This window comes from Salmo salar, chromosome 19, assembly GCF_965601325.2.
Source record: "Salmo salar chromosome 19, fSalSal1, whole genome shotgun sequence".
NCBI classification, from domain to species: Eukaryota; Metazoa; Chordata; class Actinopteri; order Salmoniformes; family Salmonidae; genus Salmo; species Salmo salar.
The window spans coordinates 78,500,666-78,523,330 of record NC_138309.1 but is presented as its reverse complement, the minus strand read 5'-3'; the positions used below and the strand labels follow the sequence as shown (position 1 = coordinate 78,523,330).

The 22,665-nt window shown below is 44.0% G+C and overlaps 1 protein-coding gene across 2 annotated transcripts in view; it reads right to left on the bottom strand.

Moving 5' to 3' along the window:
• Positions 1–22,665, bottom strand: part of LOC106579582 (sodium channel protein type 3 subunit alpha) — a 190,486-nt gene that overhangs the window by 128,664 nt on the left and 39,157 nt on the right. Inside the window, exons 2-7 of one of the 2 annotated variants that reach the window (XM_082965985.1) lie at positions 21,083–21,391; positions 16,110–16,228; positions 10,747–10,836; positions 8,616–8,744; positions 3,833–3,924; positions 918–1,160 (exon numbers count right to left, since the gene is read on the bottom strand). In XM_082965985.1, the coding sequence (XP_082822111.1) occupies positions 918–1,160; positions 3,833–3,924; positions 8,616–8,744; positions 10,747–10,836; positions 16,110–16,228; positions 21,083–21,349 (940 nt within the window). In that variant the 5' untranslated portion in view covers positions 21,350–21,391. Of the gene's footprint in view, positions 1–917; positions 1,161–3,832; positions 3,925–4,190; positions 4,283–8,615; positions 8,745–10,746; positions 10,948–16,109; positions 16,229–21,082; positions 21,392–22,665 lie in introns of those variants that run through there. The other variant, XM_082965984.1, reaches the window with a different exon arrangement.

Below are 22,665 nucleotides of genomic sequence, written 5' to 3'. Positions count from 1 at the left end.
GTGGGCAGAACAGAAAAGGCGTGTGCGAGCAAGGAGGCCTACAACCTGACTCAGTTACACCAGCTCTGTCAGGAGGAATGGGCCAAAATTCACCCAACATATTGTGGGAAGCTTGTGGAAGGCTACCCGAAACATTTTACCCAAGTTAAACAATTTAAAGGCAATGCTACCAAATACTAATTGAGTGTATGTAAACTTCTGACCCACTGGGAATGTGATGAAAGAAATAAAAGCTGAAATAAATCATTCTCTCCACTATTATTCTGACATTTCACATTCTTAAAATAAAGTGGTGATCGTAACTGACCTAAAACAGGGAATTTTTACTAGGATTAAATGTCAGGAATTGTGAAAAACTGAGTTTAAATGTATTTGGCTAAAGTGTATGTAAACTTCCGAATTCAACTGTATATGTAATATACTGTATATTCAGATATCAACTATAACTGCCCACTGCAGAGTATTCGTTGGGGTTCTCATTTTGGCACAAAGCTCAACCGTCCAGTACAGGAAAACTCCAATAGACGAGAGGTCTCCTAATAGTAACTGACTGGCTGACAAACCTACTGGCTGGCTAACTGACTAGCTGATTGGCTGATTGGCTGGCTGACTTGCTGACAAACTAACTGACTGGCTGGCTGACAAATTAACTGACTGGCTGACTGGCTGACAAACTAACTGACTGGCTGGCTGACAAATTAACTGACTGGCTGACTGGCTGACAAACTAACTGACTGGCTGGCTGGCAAACTAACAATGGCTGGTTGGCTGACTGGCTGACAAACTAACTGACTGGCTGACTATTTTCAGTCTCCTCAAACATAACAAATCTTTGCTCTCAATAGGGTCAACATTTTAAATAAGTGATACATTCATGAATCAATTAAACAGGCATTTAACTGACACACAGTGCTCACCTTCGTCTGCAATAAAGTCTTTGAGTGAGGACCACGTCCGGTTGTTGCAGAAAAAGGTGGTGTTGGTGTTGAGGGTGTTGTTGACGCAGTGCGCCGTGCTGCGTACGCACTTCTGTCGCAGGTTACCCATGAAGAGCTGAAGGCCGATGAGGGCGAACACACTGAGGCAGAAAACGGTTAGGATCATCACGTCCGCCAGCTTCTTCACTGACTGGATCAGCGCACCCACGATGGTCTTCAGGCCTTCCCAGGAAAACAGGAGCAGAGGTCAATAGGTCAGCATGCACACACATGGACATGGAAATGGACACGGTAATTATCTTTGGCTAGCTAGCTCTGTGTAATCATAAGGAGTTGGTTTAGATCTAGAATCTGAAGTTATGGTTATTGTGAATATGTAATTTATTAACAAAACATTTTGAAAAAATTATAAAAAATTCTGGAAGCTAGTGGTCCGGTTACTTTTTACAATCACATACAGTATAGTAATACCAGTGACTTAAGTACAGTGTATTACTATATATAATACATTATACAAATTACAACTATTGTATTAGGAACAATACAAAGACTCACTATCCATAAACATGACATGGATTAAATATACTGTACAGTAAAAATTCAGAACATCAAAGCAACAAAGCCACACACACACAACAAAGACACCAACACCACAGTGAAGACAAAAAGAAAGCTAACGCAAACAAACTAACCACAGCAGGAAGATTTTTTTTTCGAGATTTAAAAAATGCACTGCAAATTCACAATGAATGCTCATTGACAACAGACACTTCCCAAAATAATGAGTGAAACCATCTAATTGAACTAGTTTAGGCTGGCTGGCTGACTGGCTCACAAACAAAATAACTGACTGACTGACTGACTGACTGACTGACTGACTGACTGACTGACTGACTGACTGACTGACTGACTGACTGACTGACTGACTGACTGACTGACTGACTGACTGACTGACAAACCAACTGACTGACTGAAAAACTAACCGACTGGTTGACAAACTAACTGACTAGCTGGCTGGCTGGCTGGCTGGCTGGTTGGTTGGCTGACAAACTAACTGACTAGCTGGCTGGCTGGCTGGTTGGCTGACAAACTAACTGACTAGCTGGCTGGCTGGCTGACAAACTAACTGACTGGCTGACAAACTAACTGACTAGCTGGCTGGCTGGCTGGTTGCCTGACAAACTAACTGACTAGCTGGCTGGCTGGCTGGCTGGTTGGCTGGTTGGTTGGCTGACTAACTGACTGGCTGGCTGGCTAACTATATATCATCTGAGCCTATGCTATTATCTCACTATCCTGATTCCTACTGAATTAAAGGTAGTGTAGCTGGGGCAGGGTCAGAATGCTGCACAGTACAGTATGAACACAAAGAAGAATTGACAGCCTCTAAGCCATCACTTCCACTCTGGCATTTACAGCAGACGGTGTGGGCCAAAGGAGGTCAGCCGTGAAGAGCCTGACGCATCATGTCTCTGAAGAGCACCAGACAACAGGAAGTAGTGGTGGAATACCTGGGCCATGACTGATGTAAGTTAGACCCTTCAGAGTAGATACTGGGTACCTATGGTACTGGCAATCCCTATGTGACCTAACCAGGAAAACCTCTAGGCCCTAGTTAGGCTAAAGTAAAAAGTAGGGTTGAGGGTTTTTCCCTGGTCAGGTCAAGATGACATGTTATGTACTGTAGGATTACAGATGTAGGATCTTAATTTGGCCTGTTTATCACAGCAGGAAAATAATCCTGCAGCAACAGAAAATGTGAATTATTGTTTGGATTATAATTAATTACATTTTTTGTAGGGGTAGATACATTTTATGTTAGAGCAAATCAATTCGGACATTTTAAAGTGGAAATTCCAAACTTTAGAAGTATTTTTAGACCATGAATACACTACAAGTTTGCATTTCGTGCTGTGCATGACATTTCCTGCAACAACAAGGTGGTCAAATTAAGATCCTAAATCATATAGGGTCCTGCTCAGAAATATACTGCACTATATGTTCCTAAGGGTACTGTACAGCTATTTCATTCAAACAAGATTTAGTACTACTTGAGTAGAAATCCATTCTGAATGGGTAGCGTCTGTTGTGAATTGAGATATTATTACCATATGAAGTGGTATTTGACTATTCCCATGCATGTTTGATGTTAAACACTAAGGGTGAATGAGACCTGTTGAGTTTAACCTTTATTTAACTAGGCAAGTCAGTTAAGAACAAAATATTATTTACAATGACAGCCTACCAGGGAAGAGTGAGCGTGTGGACCTGCCTTGTTCAGGGGCAAAACAATAGATTTTTACCTTCTCACCTCGGGGATTCAAACCAGCAACCTTTTGGTTACTAGCCCAACGCTCTAACCACTAGGCTACCTGCCACCCCAAAGGTAACATCATCTTTGGGCTTCAGGCCAGAAACTTTATCCATGGACTACATTCACTTTGTTGATGTCTATAGCATAGTGTTTGCATATAGCAAGCAGGTGGACGCAAGCATGGATGCATGACCACTAGATTTTTTTACATTTATTTTATTTTTATTTTTAATAAATGACTGACATACAAACTTAACATCTTAATACAAAGCAAACTATAGGCAAACATATTCTATAGAGTACCTAAAAATGTGAGAATCCTCCATTTTGAATCAGAGGTTGCCCAACCCAAAGGTCTCATTTCCTACACCTCTGGCATTTCCACTCACTGGTTATATAATCAACAGAAACAAAAATGAAATGACAAGGGACTATGTTCCAATACCCACACTAGCCTGCCACTTTGAATGCATTGCTTCATCCTAAGTAGTGTGCTAATAAGGACGTATTGGAACGTAGCCGGGGTGTTTAGTTCTTCCAGCGGTGGGTGGTGTCTTAGTGTTTGAAACTCCCTTCTCACCTGGGATGACTGAGATAGTTTTCAGTGCTCGTAGGACTCTGAATGTCCGTAATGCTGATACATTGCCCAGGTCCACAAATTCAGTAACATATCTGCAATAAGCGAAAGTCAAGCAGACACAATGACAAAGCACCAACGACAGGCAAAACACAACAGGTGAAGGGCCAGGATTGGAGGAGAGAAAAGAGGGGGGAATGTGGCTAGAGGTCAAGGGTCAGAGAGAGTGGCTTTGGATTGGAGAGAGGAGGAAGAGGGGGGAGGGGCTTGTACAGAATAGTAACAGTACGTGGACTGGACAATAGAAGATGCAACCCATTTTTTCGGTAACACTGCAGCAGCAGGGGAGACTCCCTCTTACCTGGGATTACCGAAATAGTTTTCAATGCTCTGAGGACCCTGAATGTTCGAAGTGCTTGGAGATTGCCTACTTTAACAGACTCGGTTAGCAACCTGCAGGATCAAATTACAGTTATTTGGTCAAACACAAAAAAGGAAAGACGACTGTAGGCTAAGCACTGCTCACTGCGTCTTAGTGTGTTGTTTCCCTGGAGAACAGGACAGAAACAGCACAGCATAAATATTTCGAGGGACCCTTTTGACCTTTACGACTGCTGTTAGTGTGTCTCCAAACCAAGAGACAGCTGAGATTCCAGAAAATGTTGGGAAAAACCAGTGTGGTGCCAGTCCATGTGCTGCTTATGTGAGTTACAGTATATCAAGTCTTCTGGACTGAACTCGTTCCATTCCCTATTACATGTCTTAGGTGAGTTTCCCAAAAGCTTCATAGCTAACACGGCACGTTATTTCTCTCGGGGACACAGCCTACTTGTAGAACAGCAAAATGTGTCTTCCCCATTTAACACAACCGCTCTGAATTAGAGAGGTTGCCTTAATCTACGTCCATGGCGCCCAGGGAGCAGTCGTTATTGGGGGTTAAGTGCCTTGCTTAACGGCATAACTGAAAATATTTCCACCTTGCCGGCTCTGGGTTTCAAACCAGCGACCTTACGGTTACTGGCCCAACGCTCTTTACCACCTGGCTACCTGCCAACCCACAGGGGAATGACATCCCTCCGTTTCCATGGGAACCCACGGGGTTGGGGGTGTGGACATTTATCAGTGTGGTGGGGGGGTTATCCGCTTCTCCGGTCATCAGTCTGAATTTAATAAAGCCAGCAACGGGAAGGAAGGTAGCCTGTCGTAGAAACTAGCAGGAGGGCTGCGAGGGTCGGTGACTTATGTGTTCCTGTCCTGCTAAAGATCCATCTGACCCCACAGAGGCTTCCAGTTCAAGGACGACTGGCCCTCTGGAAGGAGACGTAAATAAAACTGTAGAAGCCAAAAGAGAAATCAGCACTTCATCATCGTACGGGGGGATGCATGGGGGGGGGTGTTCAAAATTGTTGCCTTAGAAAAAGGTGCTGTGTTTAGACCATCCACAGTAGAAGGTCAGGAGCAAAATACATTATTCAAAAGCAACTTAAGGTGCTTTCTACACCCACACAACCAAAGCAAAATATAACATTTTGGTAATTTAATTTAGGTTGCATTGTACAATTTTGGAAGTAAAAGTTTGCACTGCAATGGTTGGCAAAAAAAGGATTGAAGAGGATTGAAGTATAATATACCTCTATTACAGTAATGCAAATGTCACAGTCAAATTTTGAGGAAAATATAATTGTTTTATAATCATAAAGAGAAGCCCTCAATATTGAGGTCAAATATTAATTGAAGCTTCAGAGTTGAGGAAAGTATAGCACTTTGTAACTCAAATTCATCTCCAATTGGATCAGTAACTAATCCCGATGTTAGTGATTTTCAGTTAATCATTAAGTAACATGGATGCATCAAAAAGATGTGTCAACTTTCATAGAACTGTAGTCTCCTCCAATATTGAAGAACAAGAGGAAGTAAGAACAGCATCCGCTAACTTTTACTTCCAGTGACATTTTTCAGTCGAACGTAAAGGGACTTGACAAAGGAGTATAGAGGAGAGATAGACGGAGGTCAGAATATAACATGTCAGACAATAAATATCATACAATACTCTAATACAGTCTTCACACTATTGTGCCAACCCAAACCGTACTCTGCTGGCTCAGATGTTTTCCTTTCACGTTTTTCATTCCAGCACGGTTACGTCAACTGTTACAACAAAGGTTCCAACAACTGTTACAACATTGTGGATGCATAACCAGGCCAGCACAGTCCAGCTTGGCTCGGCTCAGTTCGACTCAGCTCAATAGTGTGAAAAGAGTATTAGAGAAGGAATAAAAGGGCTTCTATTGGTTTGAGAGGACAGGTTAGAAGGAAGGAGAGAGGACAGGTTAGAAGGAAGGAGAGGACAGGTTAGAAGGAAGGAGAGAACAGGTTAGAAGGAAGGATAGGGCAGGTTAGAAGGAAGGAGAGGGCAGGTTAGAAGGAAGGATAGGACAGGTTAGAAGGAAGGAGAGGACAGGTTAGAAGGAAGGAGAGAGGACAGGTTAGAAGGAAGGAGAGGACAGGTTAGAAGGAAGGAGAGGGCAGGTTAGAAGGAAGGATAGGACAGGTTAGAAGGAAGGAGAGGACAGGTTAGAAGGAAGGAGAGGACAGGTTAGAAGGAAGGAGAGGACAGGTTAGAAGGAAGGAGAGGACAGGTTAGAAGGAAGGATAGGACAGGTTAGAAGGATGGAGAGTTCAGGTTAGAAGGAAGGAGAGGACAGGTTAGAAGGAAGGAGAGGACAGGTTAGAAGGAAGGAGAGGACAGGTTAGAAGGAAGGAGAGGACAGGTTAGAAGGAAGGAGAGGACAGGTTGTGAGGAAAGGGAGGGCAGGTTAGAAGGAAGAAGAGGACAGGTTAGAAGGAAGAAGAGGACAGGTTAGAAGGAAGAAGAGGACAGGTTAGAAGGAAGGAGACGACAGGTTAGAAGGAAGGAGAGGACAGATTAGAAGGAAGGAGAGGACAGGTTAGAAGGAAGGAGAGTTCAGGTTAGAAGGAAGGAGAGGACAGGTTAGAAGGAAGGAGAGGACAGGTTAGAAGGAAGTGAGAGGACAGGTTAGAAGGAAGAGGAGGACAGATTCGAAGGAAGGAGAGGACAGGTTAGAAGGAAGGAGAGGACAGGTTAGAAGGAAAGGGAGGGCAGGTTAGAAGGAAGGAGAGGACAGGTTAGAAGGAAGGAGAGGACAGGTTAGAAGGATGGAGAGTTCAGGTTAGAAGGAAGGAGAGGACAGGTTAGAAGGAAGGAGAGGGCAGGTTAGAAGGAAGGAGAGGACAGGTTAGAAGGAAGGAGAGGACAGGTTAGAAGGAAGGAGAGGACAGGTTAGAAGGAAGGATAGGACAGGTTAGAAGGAAGGAGAGGACAGGTTAGAAGGAAGGAGAGGACAGGTTAGAAGGAAGGAGAGGACAGGTTAGAAGGAAGGAGAGGACAGGTTAGAAGGAAGGAGAGGACAGGTTAGAAGGAAGGAGAGGACAGGTTAGAAGGAAGGAGAGGACAGGTTAGAAGGAAGGAGAGGACAGGTTAGAAGGAAGAGGAGGACAGGTTAGAAGGAAGGAGAGGACAGGTTAGAAGGAAGGAGAGGACAGGTTAGAAGGAAGGAGAGGACAGGTTAGAAGGAAGGAGAGGACAGGTTAGAAGGAAGGATAGGACAGGTTAGAAGGATGGAGAGTTCAGGTTAGAAGGAAGGAGAGGACAGGTTAGAAGGAAGGAGAGGACAGGTTAGAAGGAAGGAGAGGACAGGTTAGAAGGAAGGAGAGGACAGGTTAGAAGGAAGGAGAGGACAGGTTGTGAGGAAAGGGAGGGCAGGTTAGAAGGAAGAAGAGGACAGGTTAGAAGGAAGAAGAGGACAGGTTAGAAGGAAGAAGAGGACAGGTTAGAAGGAAGGAGAGGACAGGTTAGAAGGAAGGAGAGGACAGATTAGAAGGAAGGAGAGGACAGGTTAGAAGGAAGGAGAGTTCAGGTTAGAAGGAAGGAGAGGACAGGTTAGAAGGAAGGAGAGGACAGGTTAGAAGGAAGGAGAGGACAGGTTAGAAGGAAGAGGAGGACAGATTCGAAGGAAGGAGAGGACAGGTTAGAAGGAAGGAGAGGACAGGTTAGAAGGAAAGGGAGGGCAGGTTAGAAGGAAGGAGAGGACAGGTTAGAAGGAAGGAGAGGACAGGTTAGAAGGATGGAGAGTTCAGGTTAGAAGGAAGGAGAGGACAGGTTAGAAGGAAGGAGAGGGCAGGTTAGAAGGAAGGAGAGGACAGGTTAGAAGGAAGGAGAGGACAGGTTAGAAGGAAGGAGAGGACAGGTTAGAAGGAAGGATAGGACAGGTTAGAACGAAGGAGAGGACAGGTTAGAAGGAAGGAGAGGACAGGTTAGAAGGAAGGAGAGGACAGGTTAGAAGGAAGGAGAGGACAGGTTAGAAGGAAGGAGAGGACAGGTTAGAAGGAAGGAGAGGACAGGTTAGAAGGAAGGAGAGGACAGGTTAGAAGGAAGGAGAGGACAGGTTAGAAGGAAGAGGAGGACAGGTTAGAAGGAAGGAGAGGACAGGTTAGAAGGAAGGAGAGAGGACAGGTTAGAAGGAAGGAGAGGACAGGTTAGAAGGAAGGAGAGGACAGGTTAGAAGGAAGGAGGGGGCAGGTTAGAAGGAAGGAGAGGACAGGTTAGAAGGAAGGAGAGGACAGGTTAGAAGGAAGGAGAGGACAGGTTAGAAGGAAAGGGAGGGCAGGTTAGAAGGAAGGATAGGACAGGTTAGAAGGAGAGGTTAGGGTCACACAGTAACAGGAGCGATACAGGGAGGTCTACTGTAACAAGAGAGATACTTACGCCATGACAATCACACTGAAATCCAGCCAGTTCCACGGGTCCCGCAGGAAGGTAAATGGCCCCACACAGAATCCCCTCGCCAGAATCTTTATCAACGATTCAAACGTGTAAATGCCAGTGAAAGTGTACCTGGGTGGGTGTATGGGGTAAGGGAAGGGGAGAACAAAAGGTCAAAACATTAGCAAGCAATGGCATAAGCTAGGGTGAGGGACAACCCCCCCCCCCCCCCTCTTCCTTCACATGGTTGCCCCAACTCCAAGTGCAGTTCTAATAAAATAAAATGTAAAAAGAAGAAAGAAACCAAGAAGGAAAGGGACAGAGGGGTAAACATGTAGCAGTTTCAGGGAGACACAGAGACACAGGACAGAAAGAATGAGAAGCGCATGGACAGTGCAGCACTTGTCAGCCCAGAGGGAATGAGACAGACAGCAAGCTCTTTGACAGCAGGGCTCCTTGATGAGTTAAGCAGGTCATCAAGACAAGAATATGCATTAAAATCCAGGATGTCACTGTAATGTATTGGTTTGGCTCAGACTGACGGGAAATTGAACTGTACTTTACATTGACAGTATACATCAGTCCAAGTCAATACATTAGTCACTTAATTGTAACATCGAATAAATTAAAGAGAGTGAGAGAGAGACACTCTTCAGAGTAGAAGGACACTGGGATGAAGGATGCAGCATTCGACAGAAGTGCACAGCCATATTCCTTTTAGTTTTTGTCATAGCTAATGACTCAGTTCTTCCTGTAAGGTTAATGGTTCACAAGGGAGACTGTGACTGGCTCGGAGTCATTTAATGCTACAGATCGTTCCAATGAGCCCCTTTTTGAGTGAGAATATAAACAGCCTGATTTGTAGTGTGTTGTTGACAGTGCAGATTCCATTTGCTGAAAGGCTGCCTTCATTAAAGGTAAACTTGGCAGGCTGACTCTTGCTTTAGACAGGGTGGTTGCTTTTCATAACATAGAGGACTACACTACATTGGTTACATGTCCGTGGGTCAAATACGCTCTGTCCATATGACAAATGCCTCTGCCTAACAGCAAATCCATAGTGTGGGATGGACTTATACTCTGAATGGTTGAGAATAGAGAAGAGAGAGAGAGAGAGAGAGAGACATTACAAATAGATAGATACACAGCCAGCCAGCCAGCCAGCTAGATAGATAGATAGATAGATAGATAGATAGATAGATAGATAGATAGATAGATAGATAGATAGATAGATAGATAGATAGATAGATAGATAGATAGATAGATAGATAGATAGATAGATAGATAGATAGATAGATAGATAGATAGATAGATAGATAGATAGATAGATAGATAGATAGATAGATAGATAGATAGATAGATAGATAGATAGATAGATAGATAGATAGATAGATAGATAGATAGATAGATAGATAGATAGATAGATAGATAGATAGATAGATAGATAGATAGATAGATAGATAGATAGATAGTTAGATAGATAGTTAGATAGATAGATAGATAGATAGATAGATAGATAGATAGATAGATAGATAGATAGATAGATAGATAGATAGATAGATAGATAGATAGATAGATAGATAGATAGATAGATAGATAGATAGATAGATAGATAGATAGATAGATAGATAGATAGATAGATAGATAGATAGATAGATAGATAGATAGATAGATAGATAGATAGATAGATAGATAGATAGATTTTACCCAAGTCCAACTCTACTGATCACATTTCTATAAAACTTCATCTGAATGATAATTCCAATTCCATCATTGATTTTGCTTTCAGTTGTTTGTTTATCGTAGTGGTTGAAATATGAATCCCTTTAATGAAAATTTAAGAAGGCATAAACGGTATGTGTCACCCATGGTTGTTCATTCCGATGCAGCATAGCAAGAGTGCAATTAGCAAATTAGCTGGGTACACTAAAATCGTGAACTTACTTGCTAATTGTGGTTGGCAAGGCAACAAACACCTGGCAAAGCGTTACATCAGGACACACAGGGCACAGAGGGTCAATACAGTCAAAGAGGTTTGAGGGAACAGAAAAGAAAAAACACAAGAGAGAATTCACAGAAGAAGCTAGCGTCAATGTTGAGAGACAGAGAAGATGGGAGGACAAGGCATACTTACTCTACATACTTGGCCCAATACTCTGGTTCCGACATGGCCATGAAGCAACAGTTGGTCAAAATAGTGCACATTATGAACAGACTGAATAACGTGCACGTGGTTAAGGAAAATGGTGATTCAATAACAACAAATACATACATCACAACGCTACTATTCTGAATATAAAGACATAATGATTATGCCCTTGTACCCCGTTTAGGTTTGGTTTGCCTGCTGTCATTATCACTGTCATTGAGCAGAGTAAAGAGAACAAAAAAAATTGCTAACACGTTATGGGAAAGGGAAAGGAAAGGGGGATACCTAGTCAGTTGTACAACTAAATGCATTCAACTGAAATGTGTCTTCTGCATTTAACCCAACCGCTCTGAATCAGAGAGGAGCGGAGGGCTGCCTTAATCGACATCCACGTCTTCGGTGCCTGGGGAACAGTGGGTTAACTGCCTTGCTCAGGGGAAGAACAACATATTTTTACCTTGTCAGTTTGGGGATTCAATCCAGCAACCTTTCGGTTACTGGCCCAATGCTCCTACCCGCCTACCCTCCTACCCGCCATGTGTTTTAACGCTGTAATAACCCCAGTAACAACATTGTTGTTAAATACAATTTCAGTGTTGTAGTTTAATTTTTAATTTTTAAAAAATGTAATAAAGAAATATCACATTTACATAAGTATTCAGACCGTTACTCAGTACTTTGTTGAAGCACCTTTGGCAGCGATTACAGCCTCGAGTCTATTTGGGAATGATGCCACAAGCTTGGCACACCTGTATTTGGGGAGTTTCTCCCATTCTTCTCTGCAGATCCTCTCAAGATCTGTCAGGTCGGATGGGGAGCATCGCTGCACAGCTATTTTCAGGTCTCTCCAGAGATGTTCAACCGGGTTCAAGTCCAGGCTCTGGCTGGGCCACTCAAGGACATTCAGAGACTTGTCCCGAAGCCACTCGTGTGTTGTCTTGTTAATGTGCTTAGGGTTGTTGTCCTGTTGGAAGGTGAATCTTCGCCTCAGTCTGAGGTCCTGAGCGCTATGGAGCAGGTTTTCATCAAGGATCTCTCTGTACTTTAATCCATTCATCTTTCCCTTGATTCTGACTAGTCTCCCAGTCTCTGCCGCTGAAAAACATCCCAACAAGATGATGCTGCCACCACCATGCTTCACCGTAGGAATGATGCCAGTTTTCCTCCAGAAGTGACGCTTGGCATTCAGGCCAAAGTGTTAAATCCTGGTTTCATCAGACCAGAGAATCTTGTTTCTCATGGTCTAAGAGTCCTTTAGGTGCCTTTTGGCAAACTCCAAACGGGCTGTCATGTGCCTTTTACTGAGGAGTGGCTTCCGTCTGGCCACTCTACCATAAAGGCCTGATTGGTGGAGTGCTGCAGAGATGGTTGTCTTTCTGGAAGGTTCTCCCATCTCCACAGAGGAACTCTGGAGCTCTGTCAGAGTGACCATCGGGTTCTTGGTCACCTCCCTGACCAAGGCCCTTCTCCTCCGATTGCTCAGTTTGGCCAGGTGGCCAGCTCTAGGAAGAGTCTTGGTGGTTCCAAACTTCTTCTGTTTAATAATGATGGAGGCCACTGTGTTCTAGGGGACCTTCAATGCTGCAGAAATATTTGGTACCCTTCCCCAGATCTAGAACCAGGTTTGGCCGGGGTAGGCCGTCATTGCACATAAGAATGTGTTATTAACTGACTTTCCTAGTTAAATAAAGGTTAAATAAAGAATTAAATAAATAAATAAAAAGATCTGTGCCTTGACACAATCCTGTCTTGGAGCTCTACGGACAATTCCTTCAACCTCATGGCTTGGTTTCTGCTCTGACATGCACTGTCAACTGTGGGACATTATTTAGACATGTGTGTGCCTTTCCAAATCATGTCCCATTGAGTTTACCACAGGTGGACTCTAATCAAGTTGAAGAAACATCTCAAGGATGATCAATAGAAACAGGATGCATCTGAACTAAATATCGAGTCTCATAGCAAAGGGTTTGAGTACTTCCGTAAATAAGATATTTCAATATTTTTTTATACATTTGCATAAATGTCTTCTTTTCACTTTGTCGTTATGGGGTATTGTGTGTAGAGTGATGAGGAAAATAGATAATTTTATAAATTTTACAATAAGGCTGTAATGGGGGGGGGGGGGGCGAAAGCTAATTGACGCCAACAATTATACCTCAGCTGTTGGTTAGCCCTGGCCACCATGGTGCTAACAGCATTATCATCCCGCTCCCACCTCCCTTCTCATTTCATAGGCAAGATTAGATCATCTGCTGTGCTGTGTGGAGAGTGGTAAGAGGATCCCAGACTGCCTATTTAAAAACATATTAAATATGCAACTTAAACTCACCCAGTGAGGTGGAATTCAGAAGGCGTTTATGGAAACTAGGTGGCATGAAAGTTGATTTCCTGACCCAAATGTTCTATTTAGCCTATATTTTAGGATGTTGATTGGTTGATATGTCTATCAAACTTTTATTGATAGAATAAATTGTCTTCGGTTGTCCCCATCGGAGAACCCTTTTTGGTGTCAGGGAGAACCCTTTTGGGTTCCATGTAGAGCCCTCTGTGGAAAGGGTCCTACTTGGTATGCATAAGGGTTCTACCTGGAACCAAAAAGGGTTCTTCAAAGGGTTATCATATGGGGACAGCGAAGAACCACTTTAGGTTCTAGATAGCACCTTTTTTCTATGAGTGCAGGTGGTTCAGAAACACCCTCAGGTGATGAATAACCTTGACTGAGACCTGAAGATTCCTCATGCTAATGCTAAGGCTTCAGCTCAGAGGGCTAGCCACAGGCGACCCAGGTTTAGAACCCCTGGTTAGTTACACAATCAAATGACCCACTGACAAAACAGAAGTGTCAAAATAATGGCTGCCGTGTCATAAGTCCTTTTGCCTGAGGAAGCACTGCATTACTATGAAGTACCTCTCTCATCCCGACGGCTCGTTTCAATTCCCACACTCACAGACAGCACTTTACTCAAATGAGTCACCATAACGATAAGCACCCTGGATCTATAGAGGATTCCAGAGCTCCCACACTATTAATGAGAAAGTCAATTTCAGCATTATGTACAAATCAGACTGCTGCCAAAAAGCTGCTAAGGCCTGGAATCCCAGGGTTTGTTTATAAACCGCTAGAGTAATGTACACAGGCGTTTTCTTACGCGCTAACTGGCCTGTCAAACTGCCAGTCGTCAAAGCATATCTTGGCAGCAGCTTTTGCCTCAATTATCATCCCTTTATGGAATGCTTACTTAGGTTTTTCCCGCTTTAAGGTCTCATACGGCTTAATCTACAGACTATATTCTATCTTCTCTCTTTGATGACTTCACTCACAGCTTTGTAGTGCTGTACCCCCTTTAAAGTAAGAGTGTTCTGACTACAACCTCACTGATCCCTTGTTAATAATCAAACATGTACCCTGAAACCTTATGACCTTGGTCACTGCACAGTGCTTGATTTCAACTGAACTAGGTGCCGGTACTCCTTTTGGGTGCCGTGACTGCTTATATTTCGGTGCAGGAGCTCCACAATACTTTTGAGCTAATATTCTATAAGAGGAACAAGCAGTTAAACATTTGAGGTGCTGGTACTCAGTTCCAGCGTGAGCTCCTGCCCAAGTCAAGCACTGTCACTACAGTAAAATTCCATATGGACTTTCCCAATCCTCTGAGCAAAGAAGCTGGTGTTGTTAGCTTGTCATATACAGCATCACTTGACTTAGCTTACAGTAACCATTCAGTCTATTACATAACCTACCAGTAACCATCCAGTCTATTACATAACCTACCAATAACCATCCAGTCTATTACATAGCCTACCAATGAACCATCCAGTCTATTACATAGCCTACCAGTAACTATCCAATCTATTACATAACCTACCAGTAACCATCCAGTCTATTACATAGCCTACCAATGAACCATCCAGTCTATTACATAACCTACCAGTAACTATCCAATCTATTACATAACCTACCAGTAACCATCCAGTCTATTACATAGCCTACCAATGAACCATCCAGTCTATTACATAACCTAACAGTAACCATCCAGTCTATTATATAACCTACCAGTAACCATCCAGTCTATTACATAACCTACCAGTAACCATCCAGTCTATTACATAACCTACCAGTAACCATCCAGTCTATTACATAACCTACCAGTAACCATCCAGTCTATTATATAACCTACCAGTAACTATCCAGTCTATTATATAACCTACCAGTAACCATCCAGTCTATTACATAACCTACCAGTAACCATCCAGTCTATTACAGATGTAGAATCTTAATCTGATCACTCTTTTGTTGCTGAGAATTTTCCTGCACTGCAGGAAATGCTAACTTGTAGTGTATTTGAAGTTTAAAAAGGCTTCTAAAGTGTGTAATTTCCACTTTAACATGTCAGACTTACGTGCAATGAGTTCATTGCACATAAGGCAAGGGACAATTCTGTGTTGAGACATTTTCAAGAGATACTCAAATATTCTGATTTCAGAGTAGAAGTCTAGTCCTGTTTAGAATCCTCTCAATCATTGATTGCGTAATAAAACAGTACACTACAAACTAACAGTGGGACTGATTGTCAGGATATGCGTGAAGGGCTGTAGGAAGTCAGGCGCAGGAGAGCAGATAGTTGGTAGCAAAACGGAGCCTTTTATTTGGCGACCCAAAAGCACACGGCACAAACTAACACGAAATACAAATAAGGGTTTAACATAACCCAGCTTAACCAGCCTAACGTGCGCATACATGAACAGATAAACAATACCACACAAAGACATGGGGAAAACAGAGGGTTAAATACACAACACATAATGAGGGAAATGAGAACAAGGTGTGTGGAAAAACGAGACAAAACAAATGGAAAATGAAAAATGGATCGGTGACAGCTAGAAGACCGGCGACTTCGACCGCCGAACACCGCCAGAACAAGGAGAGGCATCGGCTTCGACCGCCGAACACCGCCAGAACAAGGAGAGGCATCGACTTCGACCGCCGAACACCGCCAGAACAAGGAGAGGCATCGACTTCGGCAGAAGTCGTGACACTGATGCTCACTCTGTTCACTGACAGTGAGACAGCAGGCAACACCAACGGCTCAAATCTGAGCAGCTCAACACCCTTCCCAGTCCCTATTTCCCCGATCAGTACACAAGATCAACATAATTACAACGAGAATGACATGACAATCTATCTAGACAAACTGAACTAGAGTAGGCTCTTACAGGCTATCTCAAGGCTTTCACTTCCCTCCAAAATGTTACATCTCTGCTCATTGATTTTCCTTTTGAAACCCACCTCCTAAAACAGACAAGTGTTGGTGGAATTTTGAGTGTTCCACCAGAAAGGATATGAGTGTACTAAAACCTTTATTGATGCTCTTCTAACAGGATGAAAGGGGCTAAAAATATAGAGTGCAGATGTGGCACTAAATCGGAAGATGGCCTTCCCTTTGTTCAGTACTATAAAAGTCTGTGGAGAAACCGAAAGTGAGATAGGCAGAGGGGGGGAGAGAGAGAGGGTAATAGAAAGGGACAAGGGACAGAGAGATGCGTCATGGTTAAGGACAACATGGCATGGCAATAAACATGTACAATAAACGTGCAGTGACACCAACCACACTCACATCTACACACACACACACAACCACATCTACACACGCACTCACACACTCACGCATACACACACACACATCTACACACACAGGCACAAACAAAAACACTGATTACGTGGCATAACGAGCAAGATGCTGCTAAAAAAGAAAGCAGGTCTATAGAACTCTTAACTATTAAGGGAGTCTCCTCATAGGAGATACAACACAACACAGAGAGGAAGGGGAATGATAACAGCCAACCTAGAATGTGCTGAAACTCCCATGTCCTCTATCAAATGCTGCTCTGTGCTTAAAGGGACATTACACTCAAAGTGTGTCAGATGTTTTCAGACCTCAAATGTAGTCTAATGTCAGGATGAGTCCACATCCCAAGTCATCCGCTGTGTCGATCCAGCTATACGCCTCAACCCCAAATGGATGTAAAACGTAAATACCAAACTTTTGAAATGATATGGTGCTTATCTTTTCAATCCATTTTGGAATCTGGCTAGTTGGATCTACATAACAGATGGCTTGGAACGTGGACTAATCTCAACAGAAGACCACTTCGGAGGTATGAACATATCTGACAGATGCTGATTTTAGAATATAATGTCCATTTAAAATTCAAGCAGGTCTGTTCACATGTCTGTTCAGGGTAGTTGAGAAAGTGTGAGAACATTACAGCGGCTGTAGTCACATCACTGGAGTGGAACATACTGTGAAGTAATGTAATCATTCCTCTAACATCCAGAGATACCAACCAACAAAGCTAACCCACTCTATACTACACTGTTGCACAACAAAGAAGTCTGAATGTCTATCTACTCTCTCACTTTCGTTGTGGACTCGTGTAAACCTATTGGATTATCAGATAGCGAGGCCTACACCGTTTAAGATAAACGATGACAGGTTGATTTTGTTTCCACTGGAGGAGATGGGCACCTGGGCAGATTTGGGGACTTGAGGAGGGAGGGGAGAGAGAGTGAGAGAGTGAAAGAGAGAAAAAGAGAGGGAACGAGAGATGGGGGGAGAGAGAGAGAGAGAGAGGCATAGACTATGAAGAAGTGAGAGCGTTATAGAGAAATGGAGATATTGAGGACCCACAACTGTATCCAGCTGACCAGTCCACTCTTCCCAGGAGAACTATCTATCCCCAGGATAAATAACTTTTCACACACCTCTCAGCCTCTTTCTGGGTCCTGGGCAAACCAGCCAAAGCGACTGCCTGATGAATTTTGAAAGAATACATTTGAAACTGAGCATCATGAAAACCGTAGCTTACTCTAGTACCTGTCCTTTTTACATACTGTAACGGTATAATTTCCACTCCCTGGGCAGCTGATTCAATCAAATCATAATGTATTTTCTCAACTGCCACAGCAACTACAGCCATAGCTGTCAGTTCAATTAGATTTATCCACCAGCTTAAAAGCCTAATATTCACATCCTGGAATGTATGTTTAGTCCTACAGTAACCCCAGGGTTGCACATTTTTGTTCCAGCCCAACACTATCACACCTGATGCAACTTATCAAGGGGCTTGATGATAAGTCGAGTAAAGTTCACTCAGGACGTGCTAGTGCTGGGCTGGAACACAAATGTGCCACTCTGGGGGGTTTACTTTAATACGTATTGAATAGCACGTGTCAAACTCATTCCACGAAGGAGTTTCTGCGGGTTTTCGCTCCTCTCTTGTACTTCATTGATGAATTAAGGTCACTAATAAGTAAGGAACTGCCTTCGCCTGGTTGTCTAGGGTTTAATTAAAATGAAAAAACAAAATCCAGCCAACATTAGTCCTTCCATGGAACAAGTTTGACACCACTGCCTTTAAAGAATCACCCTCTACACCAGGTCTGTTCAACGCAGGACCTAGAGTGTCGAAATACTTCAGATTTTTGTTTCTACCTGGTAGTAAAGTGCACTCACCTGGTGTCTCAGGTCTGCATTAGTCCCTGATTAGAAGGAGAGGATGAAAAACAGAAGTGTTTCGGCCCTCCAGTACCGACATTCAACAACCCTACTCAACACGGTGAGAGGGGCATGATCCCATTTCAAAGCAGAACTTTAAACTCTTATTAGGAAAGAAGGAGTGTGAGGGAAACAGACAGAGCTAGCAGTAGAAGAAGAAGGAGTGTGAGGGAAACAGACAGAGCTAGCAGTAGAAGAAGAAGGAGTGTGAGGGAAACAGACAGAGCTAGCAGTAGAAGAAGAAGGAGTGTGAGGGAAACAGACAGAGCTAGCAGTAGAAGAAGAAGGAGTGTGAGGGAAACAGACAGAGCTAGCAGTAGAAGAAGAAGGAGTGTGAGGGAAACAGACAGAGCTAGCAGTAGAAGAAGAAGAAGAAGGAGTGTGAGGGAAACAGATGGGCTAGTGGTAGAAGAAGAAGGAGTGTGAGGGAAACAGACAGAGCTAGCAGTAGAAGAAGAAGAAGGAGTGTGAGGGAAACAGACAGAGCTAGCAGTAGAAGAAGAAGGAGTGTGAGGGAAACAGACAGAGCTAGCAGTAGAAGAAGAAGGAGTGTGAGGGAAACAGACAGAGCTAGCAGTAGAAGAAGAAGGAGTGTGAGGGAAACAGACAGAGCTAGCAGTAGAAGAAGAAGAAGAAGGAGTGTGAGGGAAACAGATGGGCTAGTGGTAGAAGAAGACGAAGGAGTGTGAGGGAAACAGATGGGCTAGTGGTAGAAGAAGAAGAAAGAGTGTAAGGGAAACAGACAGAGCTAGCGGTAGAAGAAGAAGAAGAAGGAGTGTGAGGGAAACAGACAGAGCTAGCTGTAGAAGAAGAAGGAGTGTGAGGGAAACAGACAGAGCTCGCAGTAGAAGAAGAAGAAAGAGTGTGAGGGAAACAGACAGAGCTAGCGGTAGAAGAAGAAGAAGAAGGAGTGTGAGCGAAACAGACAGAGCTAGCTGTAGAAGAAGAAGAAGGAGTGTGGGGGAAACAGACAGAGCTAGCAGTAGAAGAAGAAGAAGAAGGAGTGTGGGGGAAACAGACAGAGCTAGCGGTTGAAGAAGAAGAAGAAGGAGTGTGTGGGAAACAGACAGATCTAGCAGTAGAAGAAGACGAAGGAGTGTGAGGGAAACAGATGGGCTAGTGGTAGAAGAAGAAGGAGTGTGAGGGAAACAGACAGAGCTAGCAGTAGAAGAAGAAGAAGGAGTGTGGGGTAAACAGACAGAGCTAGCAGTAGAAGAAGAAGGAGTGTGAGGGAAACAGACAGAGCTAGCAGTAGAAGAAGAAGAAGGAGTGTGGGGTAAACAGACAGAGCTAGCAGTAGAAGAAGAAGGAGTGTGAGGGAAACAGACAGAGCTCGCAGTAGAAGAAGAAGGAGTGTGAGGGAAACAGACAGAGCTAGCGGTAGAATCAGAAGAAGGAGTGTGAGGGAAACAGACAGAGCTAGCGGTAGAAGAAGAAGGAGTGTGAGGGAAACAGACAGAGCTAGCAGTAGAAGAAGAAGAAGGAGTGTGGGGTAAACAGACAGAGCTAGCAGTAGAAGAAGAAGGAGTGTGAGGGAAACAGACAGAGCTAGCAGTAGAAGAAGAAGGAGTGTGAGGGAAACAGACAGAGCTCGCAGTAGAAGAAGAAGGAGTGTGAGGGAAACAGACAGAGCTAGCGGTAGAATCAGAAGAAGGAGTGTGAGGGAAACAGACAGAGCTAGCAGTAGAAGAAGAAGGAGTGTGAGGGAAACAGACAGAGCTAGCGGTAGAAGAAGAAGAAGGAGTGTGAGGGAAACAGACAGAGCTAGCGGTAGAAGAAGAAGAAGGAGTGTTGGGTAAACAGACAGAGCTAGCGGTAGAAGAAGAAGAAGGAGTGTGAGGGAAACAGACAGAGCTAGCAGTAGAAGAAGAAGGAGTGTGAGGGAAACAGACAGAGCTAGCGGTAGAAGAAGAAGAAGGAGTGTGAGGGAAACAGACAGAGCTAGCGGTAGAAGAAGAAGAAGGAGTGTTGGGTAAACAGACAGAGCTAGCGGTAGAAGAAGAAGAAGGAGTGTGAGGGAAACAGACAGAGCTAGCAGTAGAAGAAGAAGGAGTGTGAGGGAAACAGACAGAGCTAGCAGTAGAAGAAGAAGAAGGAGTGTGAGGGAAACAGACAGAGCTAGCAGTAGAAGAAGAAGGAGTGTGGGGTAAACAGACAGAGCTAGCGGTAGAAGAAGAAGAAGGAGTGTGTCTATCTGTCTGTCTGACTCATCCTGCTATCCATCAGTCTGTCCATTCCTTTACATCCTGCAAACGCACACACACACACGCACACACGCACACTTCCTGAATCAAAGGTCCAGTCACAGGGCCCAAACATGGGCATGGGGAATCCTTTCAACCCTTCCTCAAAGGCTCTGGCCACAGCCAGTTTCCATTAGGACTGATACTGACACATACACACAAGGACACACACACACACACACACACAAACACACACACACACACCATTTCAGAGCATTCATAAGGATGGTCATTGTGAATACATCAGAGGGGGAAATTGGTTCAGATGTATAAAAGAACACGGGAAGATTCCAGTAATTAGAGTCGCACTAAAAAGGACATCCTTCAAGGAGGTCGAATACACAAAGGAAAGAGATGGCAGTGGTGATGTAAGAAGTGACACACACTTGGATACAAATTTGATATTCTCAGGCATCCAAGCACATAAGTGTAAGGACACTCAAGACACACACACACTGACACACCCGCACACCCACACACAGCCCCCCTCAAGTACCCCTCCCACCCCCTTCTCACTCTCTGGTTCATGAAATAGAACGGGTCGAAGTCCTCCAGTGGGACGCCCACCAGGCCGTTGGGGATGTCGCCGAAGATGCGTGGCAGCTGTTTGCCGGCCTCCAGGTCGGCCCGGGGCCTGGGCAGCTCCACATCTCCCAGGTCCTCCTGGTAGTGCTTGGTGCGCCGGGCCTCTTCCTCGGCGATCCGCTGCTCCACGGCAGCCAGGGACTCCCGGGTAAACCGGTGCAAGCTGTCAGGACCCGGTGGTAGCAGCAGGGTGGCCATCTTCTCATCCTGAGTCTCCTGTCCTAGGGATGACTTCACCAGCTACCAGGAGGGGAGGGAAAGAGAGAGAGTATGGAGGGAGAGATAGAGAGAGATCGGGAGACGTAAAAGGTTAATCAACAGGGCAGTCACACATGGGAGGGTTATCAATCCTGAAAGCAGACCTGAGTTAACCTAAGGTCCTATTTGGTTGCTATAGTACTGTATAAGCAAAGCTTGGGGGGGGGGGGGGGTTGTCATTGATATAGCCTCCCATCCACCCCCATTATCTCTTCAGCACGGGCAATGCCACACTCATGCGTTTCTTCATGGTGTTCAACTTGTGAGAGTCCACATCAAAAGAACACCTGATGAGCCATTTACCAGTGTACAACATACTTTTGAAATCATTCTACAAATACTTTAGCTGGGCTTGATTGAGCTTGCCTGGTAACTGGCGCATTAGACCAACATAATGGTCACAATTGCAAACTCCACCCATGTGTCATTCCAGACGGGGGGGGGGGGGGGGGGGTAGTAGCAACCCTGGTCTGGCTTACAACCCAGGTCCAAAAACATAGTCCCTCAATCAGGTAGCAATCTGCTCACTGAAAAATACAAGATCTAATAATCCCCTTAGCCAATCAGTAAAAGCCCCCCCCTGATGGCCATATTAGGACAGCCTCAGATTCATAAGTAGTTGGTGTCAATTCTGTGCTTTTAAGATGACAACTTAATGGAAAAATACTGACTGACATTTCCTATGAGTACCCTCTTCATGAAATGCAGTGTAACACATATATAATGCCTTATGAGCTACAGTATGTAATGTATAATAGTATAATGCACAACATGGCCGCTATTATACAACGGGTGGGTCTAATCCTGAATGATGATTGGTTAAAACAACATTCCAGCCGGTGTCTATTCCACAAGTTACCACCGGCTAAATCTATGACATTAAAATGCCTATTTACTCTGTTCCATCTGACTACGCAATCCACTGTCTCATCAGCCCAGCCAGGCAATTTATAAACTTGATCTCCACTATAAAAAGCATCTAGACATTATCTCACATTTCTTTGAGAGTAACATTTACTTTTCAACAGCGGAGATTTGTATAAACCTTGCCGTCTGTCTCTCCGACATTTACAACATTGTTTCAATATTCAAATTTGATCTCCAGATGTCCCATAGTAATGAACATGTCGGGAGTTGGGATGAGACAGACAGGCAGGCAGCTTTTCTCAGCCAGTTGAAATCATGAATCAGCATAATTTTTATGGATATATACAAATAATTAGCAATAGAAAACAGTTCAAACGAAACAAAGCGCA